Here is a 22,545-nt window from a genome sequence, read left to right on the forward strand (position 1 = left end):
GATTGAGTACTTCAGAATGGTTATAATTCGCAGTGTCTAAACAGAGCCAGAGGGATTGACTCGGTAACACGGACTTGGTAACACCGGGCTGTCACGGTCAGTAGGAAAAGATTCCTTCATGCCCCATTTGGCCACATAAAAGCCCTTCTTATCACTGGAGAACACAGAAGTAATGATGATGATTCAGCTGCTGCCTCCTCCGGGTTTGCATCTATAGGAGTGGAACTGGGTGAAGAAAAAAAACGGTCTTCTTTTAGTTTCTGATTCACATCTTCATGGTTAAATTGAACGGTTCCGCACAGGAAAGTCTCCTTCTGGCATCGTCAATGTGCACGATGCCGACACCAATGATTTTCCTCATGGCTACCCTGAGCACACTCGACTCTAGACTGGGTCCCCCATGCAAAGGAAGTATGTCACATAAGGTGCAGGCAAACAGCAGATGACAGGATACACACTGAGGAGAACAGAGAATGTCAACAAAGACAGATGTCTGTCTAACCTGGAGTCCTGAGAGCCAATAGGGGAGAGAGAGAAAGAGATGGATTGCGCCTTAGGGAAAAAGAGATAGAGAAAGTGAGAAATGGAAATGAAGAGAAAGGTGGGAGAAAGAGTAAAATACAGAGAAAAATGGCCATGGCAATTCTTTAGGACATACGGACTTCACAGAACCATTTGAGGTCCAAGCATTTTTGGTAGAGAAGACAGGGTTTCATCTAAAGTCTTTGGTTTATCATTTGTCCTAACAACTTATCATCAGCACTTGTGTACTATGTGACATAAAATATCCGCTGTATGAGTTAACCAAACACTGTAGTACTATAATAAACCTTTAATACCATGGTCATATATATATATGAAATGTTTGTAACTGTGTTCTACAAAGGATGTTTAAGTTCAAATTGGAACGCAGGGCTCTCAGCACACTTTAAAAGAGGTCAAACTATTTAAAGGGGTGTGGTTGTTCCTTTGGGTGCTTTCAGTTCAGAGTTAGTTCACAGTGACTATCTGTCAGTGTACATATAAACTGTACAATACTGGTTACAACTGTAGGAAATCGTCACCTAACCACTCCCCAGAAAGGGCTGTGCATATTATAATCTCCTGTCCTGACCCGCAGGCTGCTGATTCACAAGCAGAGAATTATTCATTAGCTCCAGTCCCAGCTGCAGTGGGGAGGAGATGGACTGAGAACCTAATGGACCTGACTGGCGTGACGCCCACAGTCCACTCACCTGGTTGGAATCATTCCTTCTTCTCATCAGAAGGAGGAAAAGTTGTGAAATTTGATTTATATGTAGTTTTTTTGCATGAACATCATTGGTGCTCTGGTTGTATGCCATGCATTTGAACTTTTAGGAAATGAATAATTTAGTTACTTGGCTACATTTATGAAATATATAAAATGTACTTCTGTAAATTTTGTGAATAATGTTAACTCCACTTTGGAGTTCTACCGTTCCTCATCCATCCAACCATTTCAAGTCAAAGCACAGTCTGTTTGTTTATGTCACACAACCCCATTATTTTCTTTCGATCACCAAGTTCTCTCACATCGATGTGATGTTCTTTATATAAAGGACCCATCAACAAAGAAGATAGGAATCGTGGTAATTGAGAACCACATAAACATTGAGTTTTGAAATATCAATAGTTAACACCTTTTAAAATACATAGCCTGCACTACTCTGTTGAGAGGATTCTGAGCTGTAATATTCTGGGTCTTAAGTCTGATGAAAAACTGTCTGATGAAGAAACTTTATGGTGAAAAACCTCAAAAGAAAGTAACTTTGAGCAAACAAAATGTATGTGAGGACTTAAAACCCAAACAAATCTAATTAATTGCTGACAGTATTTAACATAAATGATCAAATTAGCAGTAGCCTCTTAGGGCCATTGCAAGAGAAGAAAGCAAGACAGCTAGAGATTTAGTTTACATTTAGTCATTTAGCAGACGCTCTTATCCAGAGCGACTTACAGTAAGTACAGGGACATTCGCCCCGAGGCAAGTAGGGTGAAGTGCCCAAGGACACAACGTCATTTTGCACAGCCAGGAATATAACCGGTAACCTTCAGATTACTAGCCCGACTCCCTAACCGCTCAGCCACCTGACTCCCTCAGTTGTTCTAAAAGCTTGGGGAACTAAGTGACACATCACAACCTATGTTTACATGGAAGCAGGGAGCAGTATCTTAAGGCCACAGGTTTCTTAGGGGGTTTACACATCTTGGAAGGAAATCTGCATCAAAGCAATGGTTTTTAATAAATACCTTATTTTGACTGCGCTCAAAGACCTGCACATTAACTCCAACCTCCAGGATGTTGTTGTCCTCAACTGAAACACAAGCCGTTATAATATTTGGAATTTCTGAACATTATAGCCCAGTGGGGATTGATACCAGGCAGCATTAGTAAGTATGGGATCCCTTCTGAAAGCAATCTACTCCTCTGCAATCTTTCCCCTGTCCTCAGCCTGAGGTTGGAGATGAAATCAATGATACTCAGACATAACAATTGGTCCAGGAGGTGAAAATGGAGCCCCTACCACTACACAGAGACACACTTAGAAATCATGGCTCTGTTAGCTGCCGTAGACGCCTCCAGCTGTAATCACAGAAGCAGAAAGAACCCTGTCAGAACAGCAACATTTGTTATTATGGTAGTTAGAAATGACTCTGTCCTTATGTGACTGATTGAGCCAAATCTCAGGTCTGGTTATCTGACTGACACAGCTGAAACCTGCATTGTATATATCTGTTTTATATCTCTGAGCCATGTGTGACACAGGAAGGTTTTTGTTAAAAAAATAAAACATGCTTGAGAAGCAGTGCTTTCTGCGGCCTACTAGTGTTCCACGCAGCCAATCTTATGTAATTGGTACACATTTTGAACTAATGGCATACATCTAGTCAACTACCAGTCTATTCATATCATATTATTAGCATTTGTCTGCTATAGTATTTCTTGGTGTCTGATGTCATAGGTCATGGGTAGAATCACACCTGCAACAAAGGCATCTTCATCCAACAGCAGCCTTCTGACACCCAGGGAGAAGAGTGAAGATAACCCAACTGCAGATAATATAGAATGCACACAAGCGATGAAAAAATGCTTGTTCTGTGACAGTCTTGGCATGCTCACCGTGACAACAAATGTGTAAGTCAACCTGCCTCTTCCCCTGTGAGTGGCCAACTGAAAGATAAGATTAACATCGGCTGGGCCAGATGGAAAAAGTAATTGGTATGCATTCTTAACATGACCCCCATTTATACCACAACAGTTATTTTCCCATAAACTAGGTTGAGACTCTCACTGTGTTCAAACTGAGTTGCGTGGAAATACTCATGAGGGCCATATACAGTATATATCATCCCTCAAAAGACACATATGTAAACCGAAAAACTATTCTTAAAGTCAGAGACAAGGTCATAGTCATGCAGACTTCAAATGTGAACCCCATTGGTCCCACTCTGTTGTGTGTCCATGGGCAAGGTCAAACAGCACAGCTTCCATTGCCATGGAGATTATTGGTAACATGTGGCTGATTAATCAAAGTCAGTTATAGTCAAACAAGGGCACCTGTTCCCAAAAGGAAAATCAGCATACTGCACTTTTCATTAAACCCAAATGGGAATTTGATGCCCCTACGATACTCTATCAGGGTAGACGTTAGAGTGCTTAGTCATTATCGGACTCTCTCTTACTGATAATTATTCTCTCTCTCTGTATGTATGTGTGTGTGTGTGTGCTAGACGGCATCATGACAATGATGTACGAGCTTTGGGTCAGCCAGGGACAAAGTCAGTTTAATGTCACAGTATTGTGGTAGAAATGCAGGATCACAATCTAGAATATTAGGAAATTGGAATCGTCCTTTGAAGGCTCTTTTTCCACTCATGTTGTTTTATCATCCTTTTATTTGAATGCAAAACAGTCTCTCCTCTAACAGTATCAAAAGGGGGTAGTTTCCAGGATTTTATATTGTTTGTAAGATGAATGACAGAAAAGAACAATGAAATCTTGAACTCGACAGAATAGGAGAGAAAGGGAACATGTAGACTCTGAAATAAACAATTGTATCACAAATATCACGGCTAAATGTTTTCAGTTATAAAACGAAGTTGAGTATCGTCACACCGGAACACAAGATAGAAGAGTGGGATGGTGTGAAGTCTGGATCTTTTCACTCCTAGTAGCTGCGCGCAGTGTGAATAAGACTGTTATTAGGCTAAATCTTCCCAGTAATTGCTGATTGCAGGAAGCCAAGCTCACAATAGGCTCCATTTCAATGCCATTAGTTTCCATTTTTAATCAGCCTGTGAAAAGGGCCCTGTGGTGAGTACCATTGTCACGGTTTCCTGTGAAATGATCATTGCCTGATTCTGCGATGGCCTCTCAGACAGTTTTATGTTAGTCATCAAATGTCTGCTGATTAGATAATCCCTATTGGGGTGTAGAAACCCTGGTGTGTAATTTCAAATTTCCATTTGTCTACATAAATATCCCCAGTTTACACCTAATCACAGTGCACCCCATTAGGACATATATAAGATTAATAAAGTGTAACATTCACAGATGAAGAGAACAGGTAATAAAGGAAACAAATTGAGCTCGGACTGAACAGTGTCTAAATTGGCATCTAAAGTATCCCAATACATATTTTAAAATGTCAAGTAAGGCTGATAGAAATTGCACTTCTTATCTCTGCACGACTTATGACGAGACTTCAATGAGGATAGAATATTAACTATGTGTATTATTCAAGAGTATGGATGGAAAGGCCAGCCGTAGCCAATCACATTAGTTCAAAGCCACAGAGGAGCACGAGGAGGTCTCAAGTGTTCCCATGGGAGGGCAACCAATTAGCACTCAAGCTTTCCAGCTTACATGTTGACCGGCTTCAGAGTGGGATGGCTTTGTATGTGTATGTGTTTTTGTAATTGCATGTGTGTGAGTTTGTGAGCGAGTGTGTTTTAATGTGTGGTTGTGTGTGTTTGTGTGTGCCTGCAGTCCCAGCTCTGGCTGTGCCTTCGATTCCTTGAAAGAAAAGAGAAGAAAAAAAAATAGAGCTATTTTAATCTAGTTGTTAAGACAGCCTTGCAGCGTCCACCCGAGGATGGACTGACAGCTCTCAGGCACTTGCCCAGACTGTGTGACCCTGGCTTGCTACAATCAGCAGCTGGGGGATAAAAAAAACTGAGTAAACACTACTGTTTTGTAGAATACACCCGGTCCATTAGTATTCAGGATGAGAAAGAGTTACCTGTTTGATTTGTCCACCCTGACTGTGGGTGCATGGCACTGCCTCACCCAGCAGCACAAGGGATGTTTTATTAATGGGGTTTGGAGCACTTCACAAAATCAACAATAAATCCATCTTGAAGCAACCTTAAATAAACCAAATAGAACCTTTTCTCCCCTTCGTTTTAGACAAAAGACTAGAAGAAGATACTCTTCCTTCAAATAAATGTGTGGATATATGCAATATTCCAAATATAAATAAATGATAAATAAATGGTCTGAGACTACTGCACCACTACCTCTTAGATCCCACTTGAGGCTTGTTTTTGTCTCTGCACTCCAGGCTTAGCCATAAGACCCTGCTAACCTTTTTCAGAGACCCGTTTGGTTGGTCTGCCTCTCTCTCCCCCTACCCTGCTCACACTGGCTATGTGAAGGGAGGGGGGGCCTCTCCCCTGCCCTGCTCAGCCTTACAACCCACAACCACATGGTTCAGCCAGACTCTCAACAAAGGCTGACATTATTGAGACTGACAGGGGCATTTTTTCTAGCTTCACAAAGAAAGAAGACTCTCCAGGAGAGGGCTGGGAGTTGCGGGGCAGCTGCATGAGCCCCCAGTAAGCAGGCTGAGAGACACCATCCACAGCAGATCATAATTCAGGTACAAAAGAAAAAGAATCCCAAGCATAGATTTAAATGAGGAGAGAGAAGCATGATTTTGCATCACAATGTAAATGCTGAGGTTTTGGGCGAGCTTTACATTTGAGCTATTTTTTTCTTCTTCTCTGGAAAACATTGTCCTTAGGGGCTTCTTTGTTTTGTCCTCCAGACCTCTCTGAGACAGGCATGTTACAGGAAGAGTCCCCCCATGGTCCCCGACCAGTAGGTACCACAGACTAATCAGACGTGTGAATGCATTTCAGCTGCAGTGAAAGAGGAGTGTGATATTCTCTCTCTCTGTGCACTGATGTGACATAAATGATAGGATGGCCAATCTCAGGCAAAAGTGCAAAAACACACACACTTTCACACTCATATATGCATGCATGTGCGTGCTTACACACACTCATGCATATGCATGCACACAATGCAAACACACATATATAAACAAACATGGGTATACACACACACATACACACACACACACACACACACACACACGCATACACACACACACACACACGCACACACACACACACACACACACACACTAAGAGATTATAAAGAGATTTGTTTTTCAATTGGTGAAACTATTAGACTACTAACCTCAACCTCTATTCTGTTATCGCAGGAAACGTGGTTGAAATGCAAAACTAGACTGTGATAGCTCTTCTATTTCTATCTATTTTAATCTATTTTCCCACCCTTAAAACTATGTCAATGTATGCACTACATTGTTGGTGACAAACATATAGTGATGCAAACAAATGTATGCTTTTAAATCTATGCAATCTTCATAAATAATAAGTATGCATTTTTATATACAGAAACAACTAACCCATCTGCAAACGACGCAAGCACACCTCACAATTTCCCCAGAAATAGTACCCTCTCTAGTTTGTTTAAAAGAGGTATACTCGGAGGATTGGGATCTGATCATTTCTGGCAATGCTGACACACACTGACAGATCACTAAGGTACACATGAGGCTCATGTCAACACTTGGGTCTCTGTCAAACACACAAACATAAAAGCAGACATATACACACACACACACACACACAAGTTTATCACACATTGTTCCCTCTCATCTCCTTGCGTGGAGACAGCATTATTCTGTCTGTCATCAGACTCCTCCCAGGGGAGCTTCTGCTGCGGTGACGCCTGTATGTGCATTAAACACCACCCACTTAACTCCAGCTTCCATGACACCTCTCCAGACTTCTCCAACAAGATCGAGATGACATGTCATAGGTTACTTCAGATATTGAATGTTGTAAATGTCAGTTCATTCTCTAAAACCAAAGGCTTTTGTTTCTGACACCAGCTTCAGTTGTCACTGCTTCCTACTCAGTTTGATTTAAAGACAGCTATTTTTTCACCAGTTGAGTTGGTGTTGTATTTCCAACACCTCTAATTCAGAGGCAGACGCCACGTTCTGGAGGTTAATACCATGGGTATTACATGATTTATGACTGAAAAGCTGTAACACGGACGTCTTGATTTAAGAATCTCAAGAAAGATTACTTTGTGTCTGTTAAACAGAATCAGACGACCACTTCAACGACTCATCATAAGCACAATAATGAACAAAGAGAGGATGTGAAATGACACAGATGTCCACTAATCAAATCATTGAATAAAACAAAAGCAAACATATGGGTGACTCCCTCAGTGAACCCTTAATTAACACATAATAGAGAGTGACACTGGCACTGGGGCTTAAAGACAGCTGACTGACAGCTCCTGTCAGAAGACAGTCTTCATGACAGCTTGATTTGTGCTGTTCGTCAACATCCCCCCTTGTGACTGGCTGAGACCCCAATTAACCTCAAACTCACACAGGAAGCCTGTTTATGCAAACACATTGTCTAAGACTTGTACTTAAAAACACACAAACACACACATGCACCGCTCTCACTCTCTCTCTGTCCTTCTCAAACACGCACAGACACAAGGGTTGTCAGCCATAGTGTGTGACAGCTGTAGGGCATTGTTTTTATTTATGTGTTACTTAATTGAGCTTGTTGGGTCAAACTCTACTCACTCAGACAGTCTCATCCTGAGGTACTTCACAGTCAACTACAGCAGTCTTATGGTCACTGCCAGGAATTGGGGACCATTGGTTTCTTTAAAATTTTGATTAGGTTTACAAAAGGTTAGCAATAAATAGCCTCCTGTCCTGCTTAACAAATTATTACAGAAATAAATGTGGCAAATACAATTTTTACAATGGCACATGCATGCTACACTGAGTCCCTCTAGTGTCATCATGGAAAAGGATGGAACATGTTTCGCAGTTTTTAAGATCTATTTAACATGCTAATAAATAAAACGGTGATTTAAAATAATATCTCAAGTATTTTTTTTTTTGCATTTGGCATTGATGAAATATTGACGACCATGACATGACAATTATGTAGAATTGGTCTTACTCCAGACACTAGATGGCGACAGAGTACCTGCGCCCCAATTGCATGCGGAGCTGTCATTTTCTATAGAAAAAGAACAATATAGCTAAACAACTTTCACCCAAGGTGTTCTGCATTGTCTGGAAGCACTGATAAAATCCTTACGCTGGTATTGTGGTATGATAAATGTGAAATTCTGCTATGGCTCAGGACATTCAGTCTCGTAAGAAAGTGTTCAAAGACAAAATACAACTATCTATTGACAAAAATCAGGACAAACTTTTCGCTTTGAGTCAAGATTTGTGGAACTGTCCTGAACTCGCATATGATGAGAAACAATCCCACAACAGACTAGTGCGTTTTTTCACTGAAGATACATCATGGTCCGTTGAAAGTAACTATAAACTAGCAACAGCATTTTTGGCGACGTGGGGTCCTTCTGGTGGCAGGGAGGGTGACAGTATTTTGAATGTAGGCTTTCTTTGCGAGTACGATGCACTGCCAGGCATTGGGCATGCATGTGGGCACAACCTCATAGCAGAGGTTGGAGCTGCAGCTGCACTGGGGCTAAAAGATGCGTTGGAAGGTGAACCAGATCTTCCCTTCCGTTTGAAGGTAAATAGCCAAAAGTAAGCATTTGAACATTTACTGTACCTGCAATTAGTGCAAGACAATTTTTCACTATCAGAATTAAATGGCTGAAAACGGATACAACTCATCAGAATGTACAACCTTCAGTTCTGGTATATAATAGACAGGCACTTAATTGGATACAACTTTGAGTGCCTACTGACTATGCCCTGTTAGGTCACCGTCATGGGGACCCCAGCAGAAGAAGATGGAGGGGGGAAGGTTGACTTGATCCTTGCTGGAGCGTTTGAAGACATGGACCTGGTCTTTATGGCCCACCCTGCTCAGCAAGATGTAGCCTTTCTGCCCTGTGTGTCCATCATAGAGTAAGATTTTTAGTTTGAATAAGTTGTACCGTCCTTTATTCTCTCCTTTCTTTTTAAAAGAAACTATTCAGATCTATGTCTGATCAAACTAAGGTGGGAGTAGCTTTGTAGTATAGCATTTGAATGCAGCTTGTTCTCAGTCAAAGTCAACACCACCCTAGCTGCCCTTAACCTCCATTTTGTGTCTCAGTGTGACAGTAAAGTACCATGGGAAGGCGTCCCATGCGGCAGCATACCCCTGGGAAGGGGTGAACGCCTTGGATGCAGCTGTGCTGGCCTACAGCAACCTGTCTGCCCTGCGGCAGCAGATAAAGCCTGACTGGAGGCTTCATGGTGAGGGGGGGGGGGGGGGGCTTAGTTACTGGAGACACGGTGACCAGGAGTGAGGGGGTTTTGTTGGTACTGTACTGTACTTGAAAATCTTACCTCAACATTTCTTTGCCATAATTGAGTCTGTTTTATTCAGTGTTTCACACATTGCTCGTAAACATCCCCTTATGTGTTATCTGGCCTGGTTTTCATCTGCAGCCCATATTCCCTCATTGTGTTCTCCTCCAGGCATCATCAAACATGGCGGTGTGAAGCCTAACATCATCCCGGACTACACCGAGCTGGAGTTCTACCTGCGCACGCCACTCTTCAAAGACCTGGATGTGCTCAAAGCCAAGGCTGAGGCATGCTTCAGGTCTGCTGCCATGGCAACAGGCTGCCAAGTGAGCATAAGCAAAATAGTTTATTTTCTTTCTTTGCTACCTGACCTTTTGTTAAGATTCATTGTTTAGTTCTGTCAAAATGGTCACTTTAGTCTGGGTTCCTTAGATTTAAACCCTGCTGAAACATGTATTTACTTTAAAATCTTGATGGGCCATGAGTACAATTTCCTATTTGTAGGTGGAGGTAACCTATCCACACCATGCCTACTGCAACATTCTCCCTAACTCCACACTGGAACAACTGTATGTAGAGAACGGGAGGGCCTTGGGAGTTCAGTTTGAGGAGGAGCCACACAACTTTTCCGGTGAGGCTGAATCTTCCCGCCGAAGGCTGTGATAGGCTGAATCTTCCCGCCGAAGGCCGTGATAGGCGGATTCTTCCCGCCGAAGGTCGTGATAGGCGGAATCTTCCCACCGCAAACAGTGATAGGCTGAATAGATGTTACAAGAACACAGTGTGGATTTGAGAGTGATGCACAGTGCATACAATAAATACAGAGGTATTGCTTTTTGCAAACGAGATTGAAGTTTTAGGAGCGGAACATTTTCGTGTGTCTTCTCAGGTTCCACTGACTTTGGGAACGTATCGTTTGTTGTTCCTGGGATCCATCCTTTCTTCTACATCGGCTCTGATGCCCTGAACCACACTAAGGAGTACACTACTGCTGCAGGTACGCCAGCACTCACTTCCTGGTCTGAGCGTTCAAATGCCATCAGTAGTGTTTCTTGCGTGGAGATGGCGGAATGCCCGCAGTGTTAGTCATGAGTTGGCTGCGTGACCAATGAGCTGCAGCACGGTCACATCCACAGTCTATGATCTGTCATAAAGTAACATTCACCACGGACACTCGATACAAAATAACCCTCATGGTTTGTCAGAACGTTCAGTGCAATATCATATCTCATGGTGTTCTGATCAACTCTAGGGTATCGTTATTTTCCTGCCCGTCCTCAGGTGCGGAGAAGGCCCAGTTGTACACCCTGAGGACAGCCAAGGCTCTGGCCATGACTGCAGTAGACGTGATGTGCTGCCCTGGGCTGCTGCAAAGGGTCAGGGAGGCCTTCAGACAGGCCACGCTGACCCAGGCTACACTGACCCAGGCTACACTGACCCAGGCTACACTGACCCAGGCCACACTGACCCAGGAGGCTGGAGTCAGTGGCATTGACACTGCCAAGAACCTTCCCTGAAACACTGCTCCACCACTTGTGGATGGACTTCATCATGAATAAAGAATACATTTACATTTTAAACATTCCATGACCATAAATAGAAAGTAAATCTATTAACTCTTTGAATTTACAATGAATTAATAACTGATACTATAAACTTCTCTAATTAGAATCAAGCTGCCAAAGATGTTATGAAGACTTGAATGTTTGCTGCTCATAGACCCATAGGGCTGAAGAATTGTGTAATTGACTCATCTGTATAGTATGTGATCTCATGTTGTAGAGGTTGTGAAAAAATTTTTTTTTAGTAATTGACATTCTTTTCTCTCCAAAAAACATCACATTTATTTAAATGTTTGATAATGAGCATTACAAAATGTAGCTTGTGTTGAGAGATAATACTGACATTGATGCATCAGGATTTTTGCAGTAAGACAATAAATATCCATTATGTGGCTATAAGAAAATATCTACCTGATTCAGACGTATCAAAATGTTAAAGACAATGCTAATACCTAACCACTAGTACAATGTACCTCAAAGCCCAACTACACATAAGGACATGCGCTTCAGTAGTACAAAATACCTGTAACAAAAAAAGACTTATGATTATCAAGGTTTTAAGTGGATTTACAGTATCCAATTCATTGTTTTTTGTACAGTACTATAACACAAACTCAGTTTACAGCTGAAATTAGTGAACAATTGTGCTTTTCCTATTTTTGTGTCATGTCCTTTCATTGTCAAGGCAAACAATCCACACCTTTTATGCCAGTGTTATTATTGAGTGGATGAGTGATTTAAGTGATACAGTAATTTCTTAAAAAGACAAGCTATTGTTATTTTCTTTTATAGCAAAAGAGAGCATCTATTTAACAATGTTATTCTATTGAACCGCTAAAACAAAAAGGAAACTTACCACCTGATTATAAGTTACTGGGGCATGTGGGGGTGTTGCTGTTACATACAGTCCAAGGGCCTCGTCCAGTTTACACTCCCTTGCAAAAGGATTTGACTTTCAGTCAAGCATTTGTTGCCTCTTGTTGTTACCAACATCAAGAAAATACATGATACGTTTTCTTCAACTTTAGGGATTCACAAACTGGAATGATCTAGTCCAATTAAGTTACATCTGAATAGGAATTCAACCGAACCCCTTGCATTTTCTGTTGTCATGCAAACACACACACACAGAAAAATACATTAAGAACTGATTTAATTAGTTTAAGAGGCTGGGTCAAGAAGGCAAAGTTCACCTTACGTTTATAAACAGTTTGTCAGTCTCTCTCAAACTCAAAGGAACCCCAAACAAGCATGTTGTCCTTCTCTCCATGAGGACCTTTGTCAAGGTAGTGTAGTCGCCTGGGCTCCAGAGTCTTTGCCATGGTCTCTATTCTCCCGAGTCTGCCTTGGGTGAATCACACAGGGGCCAGACGAACACGAGGCCCAGGGTTAGCAGTAGATGGACCAGTAGACGATGTTGAAGAGAGCGTAGGCCCCTGGGAAGATGACCCTGGAGTACTTGTCTATGGCGTGGGTGTCAATCCAGATATTGACATATCCTCTGGAGTTCCTCGTCTGACCTGTGACCTGAGGGTCCCCCAGCGCCACCTGGGCCAGCATCCGCTCCTGCCGGCTGCCGTTCTCTGGCATCCCATAATTCCCTGTGGCGTTGACCTCCATGGTGGTGTAGCCTGTGATCTGTGGGTCTGTCATCATATCGTCAGGGTTGCCAATGCCGCAGGTACATGGCAACTGCAAAAATGAAGAAAATTTGTTTTATATACAGTATGTGTATTGGTTTATGTTGTTGAGGGAGACAGGAGGTAGATGCTAATTTTTAACTGGCAACATTTTTCATAAATCTGAAGACTTGAAGGGACTCATCTAATTACTTAAGATTTTCTAACTAGGGCATCACATAAGGATAAGTTCTAACAGAATGTTTGTGAGGAAAATGTACTTCTTCAGGCAACATAATCAGTTTAGCTCCATATGCCACGACATACGGCAGATGGAAGAAACTTAACTTGAGCAACATTGCACCCCAGATGCAAAACTAAAAATAAATCCTGAAAATAACACTTGATTACATTTGACCAGACCAATATCGTTTTTGGAAAATAATCTTTATATTACGTTTTCCCTAAAAAGCATTTTAGGGGAATACATGTCAACTGTTGAAAAACTACTTTTCGCAATCATGACAACATCCAGATCAATTCAACAGCTCAATAAATTAACTTGGAGGAAGTACATGACAAATACAAAATCTTTTTTTCCACTCACCCTCTCCCTTAGTTTCCTCTCTTTCCTCTCCTGTACAGTTGAGAGGTAGTTTACGGCTGCGTACTCTATGACGGAGAGGAAGACGAAGACAAAACTGACCCACAGGTAGATGTCCACAGCCTTAATGTAGGACACCCTGGGCATAGAGGCATTTACGCCGGTGATGATGGTGGACATGGTCAGCACGGTGGTGATCCCTGAGATAGACAGGCAGTGGAGAAATTAGGACTATTCGACAAGTTTGGCAATATACCGTAAGATAGGTGATCTTAATGAAAACACAGCTCAAATGATGGTGCAGCACTCTTCTACGGTAGCTCATTCTTAGGCTTGGTAACATCTATCCACTTAATGTTACCAAGCTTTCTTAGGAGACCTGTCCAAAGCCTGAGAGCGGGTAGTCTGTCCTACCCAGAGGGACCCTGGCGGGCACGGCCCTGCGATCGATCCAGAAGGACACCCAGGACAGCATGACCATGAGGGTGGCGGGAAAGTAGGTCTGGAGCAGGAAGAAGAAGATGTGGCGCCGCAGGGTGAAGTGAATGTACAGACGGTTGTACCAGCCTGGGATGGGAGAGAGGATGACACATTAATACAGGAAGGAACAAATACCATCTGTTTTGTAATATACTGGACATTCTTAGAATAAAGCATTTTAACAATGACATGGTCCTGTTCAAGTTTCTTAAATCCCACAGGGAGATCTGTAGATTACTGACCCACAGGTAATGTATTTTGTGTCCACAGTTCAGAGTGGAGCGGAATTGGGGTGTACCTGTGCTGCTGTAGTAAGCCAACTTGGTGGTGGTGTGAAATTTCTGGATGAGGAACTGGGAGAGAGAGATCTTTTCGTCTGTGTTTAGTGACTCGTTCCCTTTCTTCCAGTACAGCATCAGATCGTCATCCGTGTATGCATCTAGGGAGAAACTCGCTCCAATTACTATCATCAGCTATTGGTGTGTGATATTGTACAATATATGATCTAAAAAGGATTTAGATTTGATCTGAATAGACTTTTAAAATCGTCATCTAAACGTATGGCTAGGTATATATTGTAATATTGTTACACCATCATTGTAATATTGTTGTGTTATATGTTGTGCCTCGTTACACCAACAGAAGAAGCACTCCAAATGTTGTTGTATGCAAATACAATGACAATAAAGGCTTTTCTATTCTATTCTATTACATATTGCATGAGGCATTGTACGGTGAGATTAAGCAAAGTTTGCATTTGAACTAGACAACGCTCTAATTGACCAACTAGTGACCCTAAAGTTATCAATGCAGTTAGGTAATTGATGAATTACAGCTCTCTATCTCCAGGGAACACGTCTGAGTGTCCAGCGGGAAGCGGCTCAGGTCCATGTTACACATGGCTGTGACTGTGATTCTGGAAACACAAGAAGAACATGATCAGATCGTTATCTGACCCAGCTCTGGTCTGACAAACTGTCTACAGTTCTTGGTAAACTAGTGTTTTATCATTCCACGATTGTAGTTTGAGGCATGTATCTTAAATAAATAAATCGAGCTATTATCATCAGTAAACACATTAGCAAACACATCCTGGTGTCAGCGGTTTTTGTTGAGGCAGATTCATGGCAGACAGATTCGTTTTTGAGCATTTCTACAAACATGCTCTCTGAAAACAGATCAGTGATCTGTGCGTGACCAGAAGGTCACAATCCTGGCTGACTCCTTGTTTACACTTTGACTTTGATTACATCTGTTGAGTGGCAACGTCTGGCAGCCGAGAGGAGAGAGTGTTTGTTGGCATTCACTCCCGATTACAACAAGCTTGTCCATCTGGTACACTAATATCCCTAACAATAACTGAACAGTGTCCTTGTATCTACTGTTGTGATAAATTCTTTCTAAATACTCATCTTTATGGTTACAGACAAACAGTAGAATTCCAGTCGACTGATATGTAAACATGTATGTATTTTACATATCTACAACAGTATATAAATATGCTACCTACGGTATGTATGTAAAATGTAAAGGCTGCCAACTTGGCCTTACCTCAAACTGTACAGCACGTTTCCGTCGGGGTGGACCCTCAGCATGACATTTTCTGTAGTGGTGTCGTGGATGAAGGACCTCTTGGAGTGGACAAAGAACATGTCTGGCACCCAGATCTTCTTGGCCAGCCGGCTGTCGAAGGTCATGCTCTGGTTGTTGGTGCTGGGGAAGGATAGGCGCTCATCCTTCCAGTAGTGGCGCAGGTACAGCGTCATGGTGAAGTCCTACAGCAGAGAGAGGAAGTCATAGAGGGGATTCTTGGGTTATGTGCATGACTTACTGATGTACTTTGTCCGTTTGAGGTTGAAACATAGATTCATGTATTTTCCAGATGTTTTCAGTCAATATAAAAGAGAGCTATCAAGATAATCATGTCCCATGTACCATGTCCACTTCTGAGATTGTGTCCAGGCTTTCCACCTGGACATCTACTCCGACTGGGATAGGGGGACCTGAAATGACACAGACGAAGAAGATAAATACTTCTTCAAAGACCAAATAACTGCCATTTCAGCACTGACCCACCAGTTGCATGTCTTATCAAAAAATAACAACACTTGGAAGTTTTTTAGATACAGGCCAGTAAGAGTGCATGAATTGTCAGACTGATGGTGGAGTGTTCAGCGACAGGATTCACAATGGCTTTTATAAAATTCATAGTATTAAATCTATTTTAGACACAGAAAAATAGCGAGCAGGTTTTCAGGGAACAGGCTCTGTGCTTGTGCCATCATGGATCTGGATTCTATTTTTGACCTATTTCAGCCTCTCCTCTCTATCCTCTGCCGTGCAACACAAATACAATTAGGTCACAATGGATCAAAGTTGCTGCAGCCTCCTAGCATCTGGATTCTTTACAGTGATTTTTTTTCTTCTTCCAACAGATTTCACATTTAAGAGCTGGCCATTGAGGTCTCTCTGGTCTCAAATCTCTCCGTTAAAGAGGGTCATTCTGAGTGTGATGTCTGTAATTCTGATTGGATTCAGAATACAGTATGTGTAAACAGAATTTATGCACAACTGAAACCAAATATATATATACTGTATATTACATTTACATTTACATTTAGTCATTTAGCAGACGCTCTTATCCAGAGCGACTTACAGTAAGTACAGGGACATTCCCCAGAGGCAAGTAGGGTGAAGTGCCTTGCCCAAGGACACAACGTCATCTTGCACGGCCGGGAATCTAACTGGCAACCTTCTGATTACAAGCCCGCTTCCCTAACCGCTCTGCCACCTGACTCACTATATATAAATACCCTAATTTAGATATAAAACTGATGTGTTCTCAACCACAATATCACATTCTGCGTGAGTAAAGGCTCATAAAGTGTCCACAAATAATTCATCCTTTGTGCTAAGCTACCCAGATGGAGGGGACTTTATATTTGGCCTCAAGTGTAAATAAAGAAATGGAGCATGCACAACATGAACATATTTCACAAGAACAAGCCATTACAGTCCCCTCTATCTAATACAGTACAGCAGGATGGAGCACAGAGCTATCTTTCCGTTAATCCTGCTTGGAGCCACAGAAGAACCAAATCCCTTTACAGCAAACATAGAACTAAAAACACACTACCAGCATTTCCTGTGTACACAAACCAGTACTGTACTTTGGAGGAAAATGCATCTACAGCTTGTGATGTTGGTGTCATTAAGAGTCCTGCTAGAGAGTGGTTTTAAAACCATTTCCAACCAGGCCCTGATGGTGATTGACCAAGCCATTGGTTGAGTGATGAAATGAACAGAGCTTATGGAGACTGCATTCACATACAGTGCTAAACCCATAATGAACACACTAAGTACAGTATGTTGAAAAGATACATCTCACAGACTTGATTTGCGGGTAGCACTTTACACCGAGCTATTTACAAAGGGTAACCAACAGTAAATCCACCTTTCCCATTTGAATTTTGTAGTCAACATAGCTGTTTTCTCTAGCAGTCTGTCATTGAAATGTGTTCAATAGAAGCATCTTGTGAGGTAAATCCCTCTTATCCACATCTCTTTACCATCATGCATTTTTTTTATAAAATAAAAGTGGTGAGAAGTTTTTGTTTAAAACATCTAAACTCAGGTTAACAAATTGTGTATTTAATCGTAATACTACCATTATTTCATGAGAAGAAATATGAAATACAGACTTAAGGGCTATTGGTGTGACATCGTTACCTCCAAATGCTGGCCTCATGGTGAAGTCATGGTCATCTATCCTCAGCAGCTGCTCCGACTTTGTCATTGGAGATTTAGTCATGTCTGAACTTCTCTTCAGAATAGGGCTGTGGAAAGAGTGGAAAGGCTACATCAGTAATCATTTTAGTGTCATGACATGAACGAGATTTGATTCTGAAGGATTAACTTTAAGTTCCTAATTTTCTTCAAATGTGTTTTAGTTGTTTTTTGTTTTTACATCAGTGAAACGGCCTCTAGTTAAAAGTCAATCCATGTTTTAGCACGTGAAGGTCTGACCTTCCTGTCTTGTGACCTCCTCCTCCCTCCATTCTGGATGTTTCTCTCCTTGACCTGTTCATGAAAAAACACATGGATGTTCTTTCCTTAAGGTAGTGACACACAATCTGCTAAACCTGCTAGCACTGCATCCATATCTAGTGGTCAAAATGTTAGTAAAGACTTAACTCAGCATCATCCTTTTTTTATCCTCAACTAGTTGTACTGACATAAAATATTGTTTAATTAATTTCAAAGTTATTTTAGGTTACTATCATAACCATTTCATCCTTAAAATATCAACAGGGCATCAGTTCACACATCAGTAGAACAGTAGGCTGATGTGTTGTCAGTCTTTGAAGGGTTTAAACTGTAGCCTTGTCTTTTAGGCAGCCTTATCCAGGTCACGACAGATAAAAAATAATGTCTATGAAAAAAAAATTAAAAAAAGATTTCCAAAAATTCTAAAATGGATTAATGGAATACGGCATGCAGCAGAACATTGGCAGGGAAGGTCTGAGAGGCGTCACGAGCTGAGAGACAGAGGAAGAGAGAGAGACAGAGGGAGAGAGAGAGAGAGAGAGAGAGAGAGAGAGAGAGGAGAGGGAGAGAGAGAGAGAGAGAGAGAGTGAGAGAGAGAGAGAGAGAGAGAGAGAGAGAGAGAGAGAGAGAGAGAGAGAGAGAGAGAGAGAGAAAGGGAGCGGGAGAGAGAGAGAGAGAGAGGGAGAGGGAGAGAGAGAGAGAGAGAGAGAGGGAGAGGGAGAGAGAGAGAGAGAGAGAGAGAGAGAGAGAGAGAGAGAGAGAGAGAGAGAGAGAGAGAGAGGGAAAGAGGGAAAGAGGGAAAGATAAGACAGACAGATAGAGAGAAAAGATACTGACTGACAGATAGAGAGAAAAGATACTGACTGACAGACTCATCGATAGTGATAGAAAAAGAGGGACTCCCAGGGGTGGGTGCATTGTGATAACTGCCAAGGGCTGCTGTTTAAAGGGTGCCACTCCTCTCTGTCCAGCCAGCAGCTGGTTACTAATCCTCTTGGCGGAAATGCCTCCAATCCCCTCTCTGGCCCAGAGAACAGTCTGTCTGTACACTGCTCTGCTGTGTCTCTGGAAAAGCACTCTACCTCTGTGATGTTGTGGTATTTCCATCTTATGTTTTCACATACACTTCTGGTGATATTGCATTTAGACCTGATGTTATAGCATTGGGTTTGATGTAGACTGCCCCTGGGAGAAAGAGACATTCTATCCTCTCCTTTTCATTGCTATGCACATGTTAACTTTCTTACCTTTTGAATCTGAATAGGATTTCTGATCCTGAAACATGTCAGTAAGGGATGGGGGAGTATGCCTGTACTGCAGCAAACTGTCTAGGTGTCTGAGTCTGTGTTACATGCTTCTGAGGATTTAGAGGATCTTCTTAATCATTGCTGAAGATGGTCGTAACCTTTTAATGACTATCACTCAGTGGAGAAATCTGGAACGCTTTGTTTCATATTCTATTGATTTAAGATATTGTTTACCAGGAAACATGGAATATACTGTGGCATTTTTTGTTTCCAGTATATATTTGCCAAGGCCTAGCGAGAATTTTTTTTTTTTACATCATAACCATGAGCAACTTATTTCATCAGTACAATCAAACAATGAACAGATTGACAGGAGAGTTTGGTTTTTAGATATGAAAGTATCCCGCAGGGCCCATTACATGAGAGTGATGGCTTGCCTACTGTGTCTAAAGGAGGCATGTGTGGGATTACCACATGAAAGGGCCTTTGGAATACATTAAGTGGGTCTAAATCACTCAAAGCTGATAGTGATGCTAAAGGAATCCAGCAGCACTGTAGGGGCGAGCCTTATCATCTTCATCACAATTTTATACCAGAAGTCTCCTTGATGTTATTCTGTTCTGTGGGATTCAGCTCCCACTTCTCAGCATATATTTTCCACTTTACTATGCCAACCTATTTGTGAGTGAGGTATACTTTTGTATGTAAGTACAACACATTGTTATGAAAGCGGGTCTAATATACTGTTTCATACAAAGTGCCTCCTTGTCACTCAAGGTCACTTTTAGCTCTTTATATAGGATGGCTGGAGGAGTATTTATTGATGAGATGGCATGCATTTTGTCTGCTGGATCTCAGTGCTATAACACCAGGGCAGCTGAAGGCTTTCCACTGTCAGTCTGACAACCATTTACACTAGCACAAGGGACATTCCCACCTGTGTCCATCGATCAGCAACAAGGAATTCTGCATCATCATCATCATCATCAAACAAAGTACACAAATAGATATGGAGATTTAGGTCTTCCTCGCCTATCCTAATCCCCTGTCTGAATTTGTCTGATTTCCCTGTTCTGAGGGGGCAGAGCAGGTGAGACAGCACACACAGTAGAATACAGGGCAGGACAGTGTCAGGTGATCAGGTAAAGCTAGCTCCAGTCCAGGGCCACCTTTGCCATTAAAGAATGACAATCAAAACAAACCAAATGCAGGACAAAAAGGACAAATGTCAATGAACAAGAAAAGGGATGATTGAGTATTTATGATTCATGATGACAGTAATCTCTGCGTGTGTTGCGGTGTTACATTCTATTCATTTAGCAGATGTTTTAGCCAAAGTAATATACTAATGCAAATATCCATAAATGTATCTACTGCAGAGTCAAAGTACAGGAGAAAAGCAAGGATAGGTGCATAGTTCTAACAGTATTTTGGTGGTCAGAGTCAGTGAATGGTCTGTCTTTACCAGGCACAGTGCCAAGTAACCACATCTCAGCTCCCAGGCACTGTAATGGAGAGAGAGGCAGAAAGTTTGGTGTTTTATTACCTGCTCTGTTTGTAGGTCTCCAGCTTGTGACCCCTCTGCTGAGCAGCCTTCCCGGCCACCCCTCCCAGACAGACACAGATCAGCACAAGGACAGCATCCACCTGCATGGTGCTCATTCCCCCACTGACAGACCTCTTCCTGATAGTCAAAACCCACTCCCTGGCATGGCGGAATATGCTTTGCGGTCCTGGGACATTCTCTTCTTCAACTTCAGGGCTGACGGACAAGAAGACACCGCACACATCAACAGCATAAGACGCAGAAGTAGCAGTGATGGTAGCTAGTAGCTGGAGTCTGGCTAAACAACATCCCCACGTTGCTTAATCTCCACAGTGGGAAAAAGCAATTTTGACTAAACCCATAAATCCTTGAGCGTCAGATGGCACAGATTTGATCCCTCCAGTGGCGAATGTGCTTCACTCTCTCTGCTCTGCTTCACTCTGCTCTGCTCTGATGCGCTCAGCTGGGCTCTGCTCTCAGCTATGCTGCTCCCTCCCCAGACCAATTCTCATAATGATACGGCGTGCTCATTTGAGAGGTCAATGGTTGGAGATACCGGATCACTCACATAGACAGGAAGTCTCTGGTGTGGAAGGCGGCTTAGCTGCTCCTACTGAGACTTCAATAGTGGAAATCAGAGTCTTTGTACTTCCAAGAAGATCTAGCAATCAACGTACAGTACTACGCTGCATAGTCCAATGGGTCACTATGAGACACACAATCCAATGCAGGGATGGTAATCAGTCAAAGACCAACCACCCATCAATGAAACATGACACAAACATCACCTAATACATAACATACATAACAACATCATTCCAACAAAGGGGTCATATACAATATGAGGTTGATTATTATTCATTCTTTTACTCTTCTGTCCCCAGACAGACACATCTTGTACATCCAACCTGTTGAAACTCGATGTAGTGGTGCAGCTGTGCGTGCACATAGAAGCTGAAACACATACTGTTATTTTCTCTCACGTGTTGACTGTTTGAACAAGCCAATCATAAGGGCTAGGGACATGGACGTCACCCAATGGAAGGTTTGTGTCCCCCTTTTTCTTTTTATAGCTGACTGGAACGGTTGGATTATTAGATGATGAATTTGGGTTAGTTCCATAGACATCAATCTGACAATTGGTGTAAGTAGTGTTTGCTAGTGTTTGATATTTTTGGATCTTTTCATTGAGGAGGATTTGTATCGTGACCCAGTTTACAAAAGAAAAGTGCTGTAAATTAAAGCCATATCACCAACCTATCAATTACAATGATATAATACAAAGATACAAAGAAAACAATATCTCAATATTTCTAGACAACACCTGATCCCAATATTAACCCGTAGAGTGTGTTTGTGCACTATGCATCATATGGATATTATGAAGATTATATAACAGTCCTGCAATGCCTATGGGAGCACAATTGTATTCAAAATCATAGCAGATGTCTGAAATTGATAGAAGTATTGCTTGACTTCACTGCAATTATCGATACGGCTGGATATCATGCTCATCCACATTCATGCGCAATAAAAAATGCATTTGATTCTGGGGGCCACGTTGATATGCGTGTTACAGTCAAAATATATAAATGATGCACACTTACTGACCTCTACAGGGGAATATCTTCTTTAACATTTGGGTACGGTATTCTTAAGAGACATGTCGTTTTGATGGTCTTGAGACATATATCCTAGGAATTCAGCACAGAACCCTAAAAAGGGAAATCAACCAATAGTAATACAAAAAAGCATGTTTCTGCTTTTTCTCCAAAATACTTTGA

At 41.9% G+C, this 22,545-nt stretch overlaps 2 protein-coding genes across 5 annotated transcripts; one reads left to right on the plus strand and one right to left on the minus strand.

Moving 5' to 3' along the window:
* Positions 1 to 8,413: 8,413 nt before the first annotated feature.
* LOC134026431 (xaa-Arg dipeptidase-like) lies at positions 8,414 to 11,240 on the plus strand. Its single transcript, XM_062469184.1, has 7 exons — positions 8,414 to 8,928; positions 9,121 to 9,269; positions 9,460 to 9,602; positions 9,828 to 9,982; positions 10,161 to 10,287; positions 10,546 to 10,653; positions 10,938 to 11,240. The coding sequence occupies exons 1-7, from the start codon at positions 8,515 to 8,517 to the stop codon at positions 11,171 to 11,173; spliced, it is 1,332 nt and encodes a 443-aa protein (XP_062325168.1). The 5' UTR covers positions 8,414 to 8,514; the 3' UTR covers positions 11,174 to 11,240.
* Positions 11,241 to 11,481: 241 nt separating this feature from the next.
* On the minus strand, positions 11,482 to 22,545 carry LOC134026430 (gamma-aminobutyric acid receptor subunit rho-1-like). 4 transcript variants are annotated; one of them, XM_062469182.1, is made up of 12 exons: positions 21,670 to 21,753; positions 21,330 to 21,467; positions 20,762 to 20,977; positions 17,948 to 18,001; positions 17,651 to 17,757; positions 15,857 to 15,924; positions 15,473 to 15,696; positions 14,755 to 14,837; positions 14,220 to 14,360; positions 13,856 to 14,008; positions 13,445 to 13,641; positions 11,482 to 12,910 (listed from the first exon to the last, which is right to left on the minus strand). In XM_062469182.1, the coding sequence occupies exons 3-12, from the start codon at positions 20,875 to 20,877 to the stop codon at positions 12,608 to 12,610; spliced, it is 1,446 nt and encodes a 481-aa protein (XP_062325166.1). In that variant the 5' UTR covers positions 20,878 to 20,977; positions 21,330 to 21,467; positions 21,670 to 21,753; the 3' UTR covers positions 11,482 to 12,607. The 4 variants fall into 4 exon arrangements, with proteins under 4 accessions (XP_062325166.1, XP_062325164.1, XP_062325165.1 ...); XM_062469180.1 differs by lacking the exons at positions 21,330 to 21,467; positions 21,670 to 21,753 and adding an exon at positions 22,373 to 22,545; XM_062469181.1 differs by lacking the exon at positions 21,670 to 21,753 and having other exon boundaries at positions 21,330 to 21,667.

The sequence above is a fragment of the Osmerus eperlanus genome, chromosome 9 (genome assembly GCF_963692335.1).
Source record: "Osmerus eperlanus chromosome 9, fOsmEpe2.1, whole genome shotgun sequence".
In the NCBI taxonomy this organism is placed as follows: Eukaryota; Metazoa; Chordata; class Actinopteri; order Osmeriformes; family Osmeridae; genus Osmerus; species Osmerus eperlanus.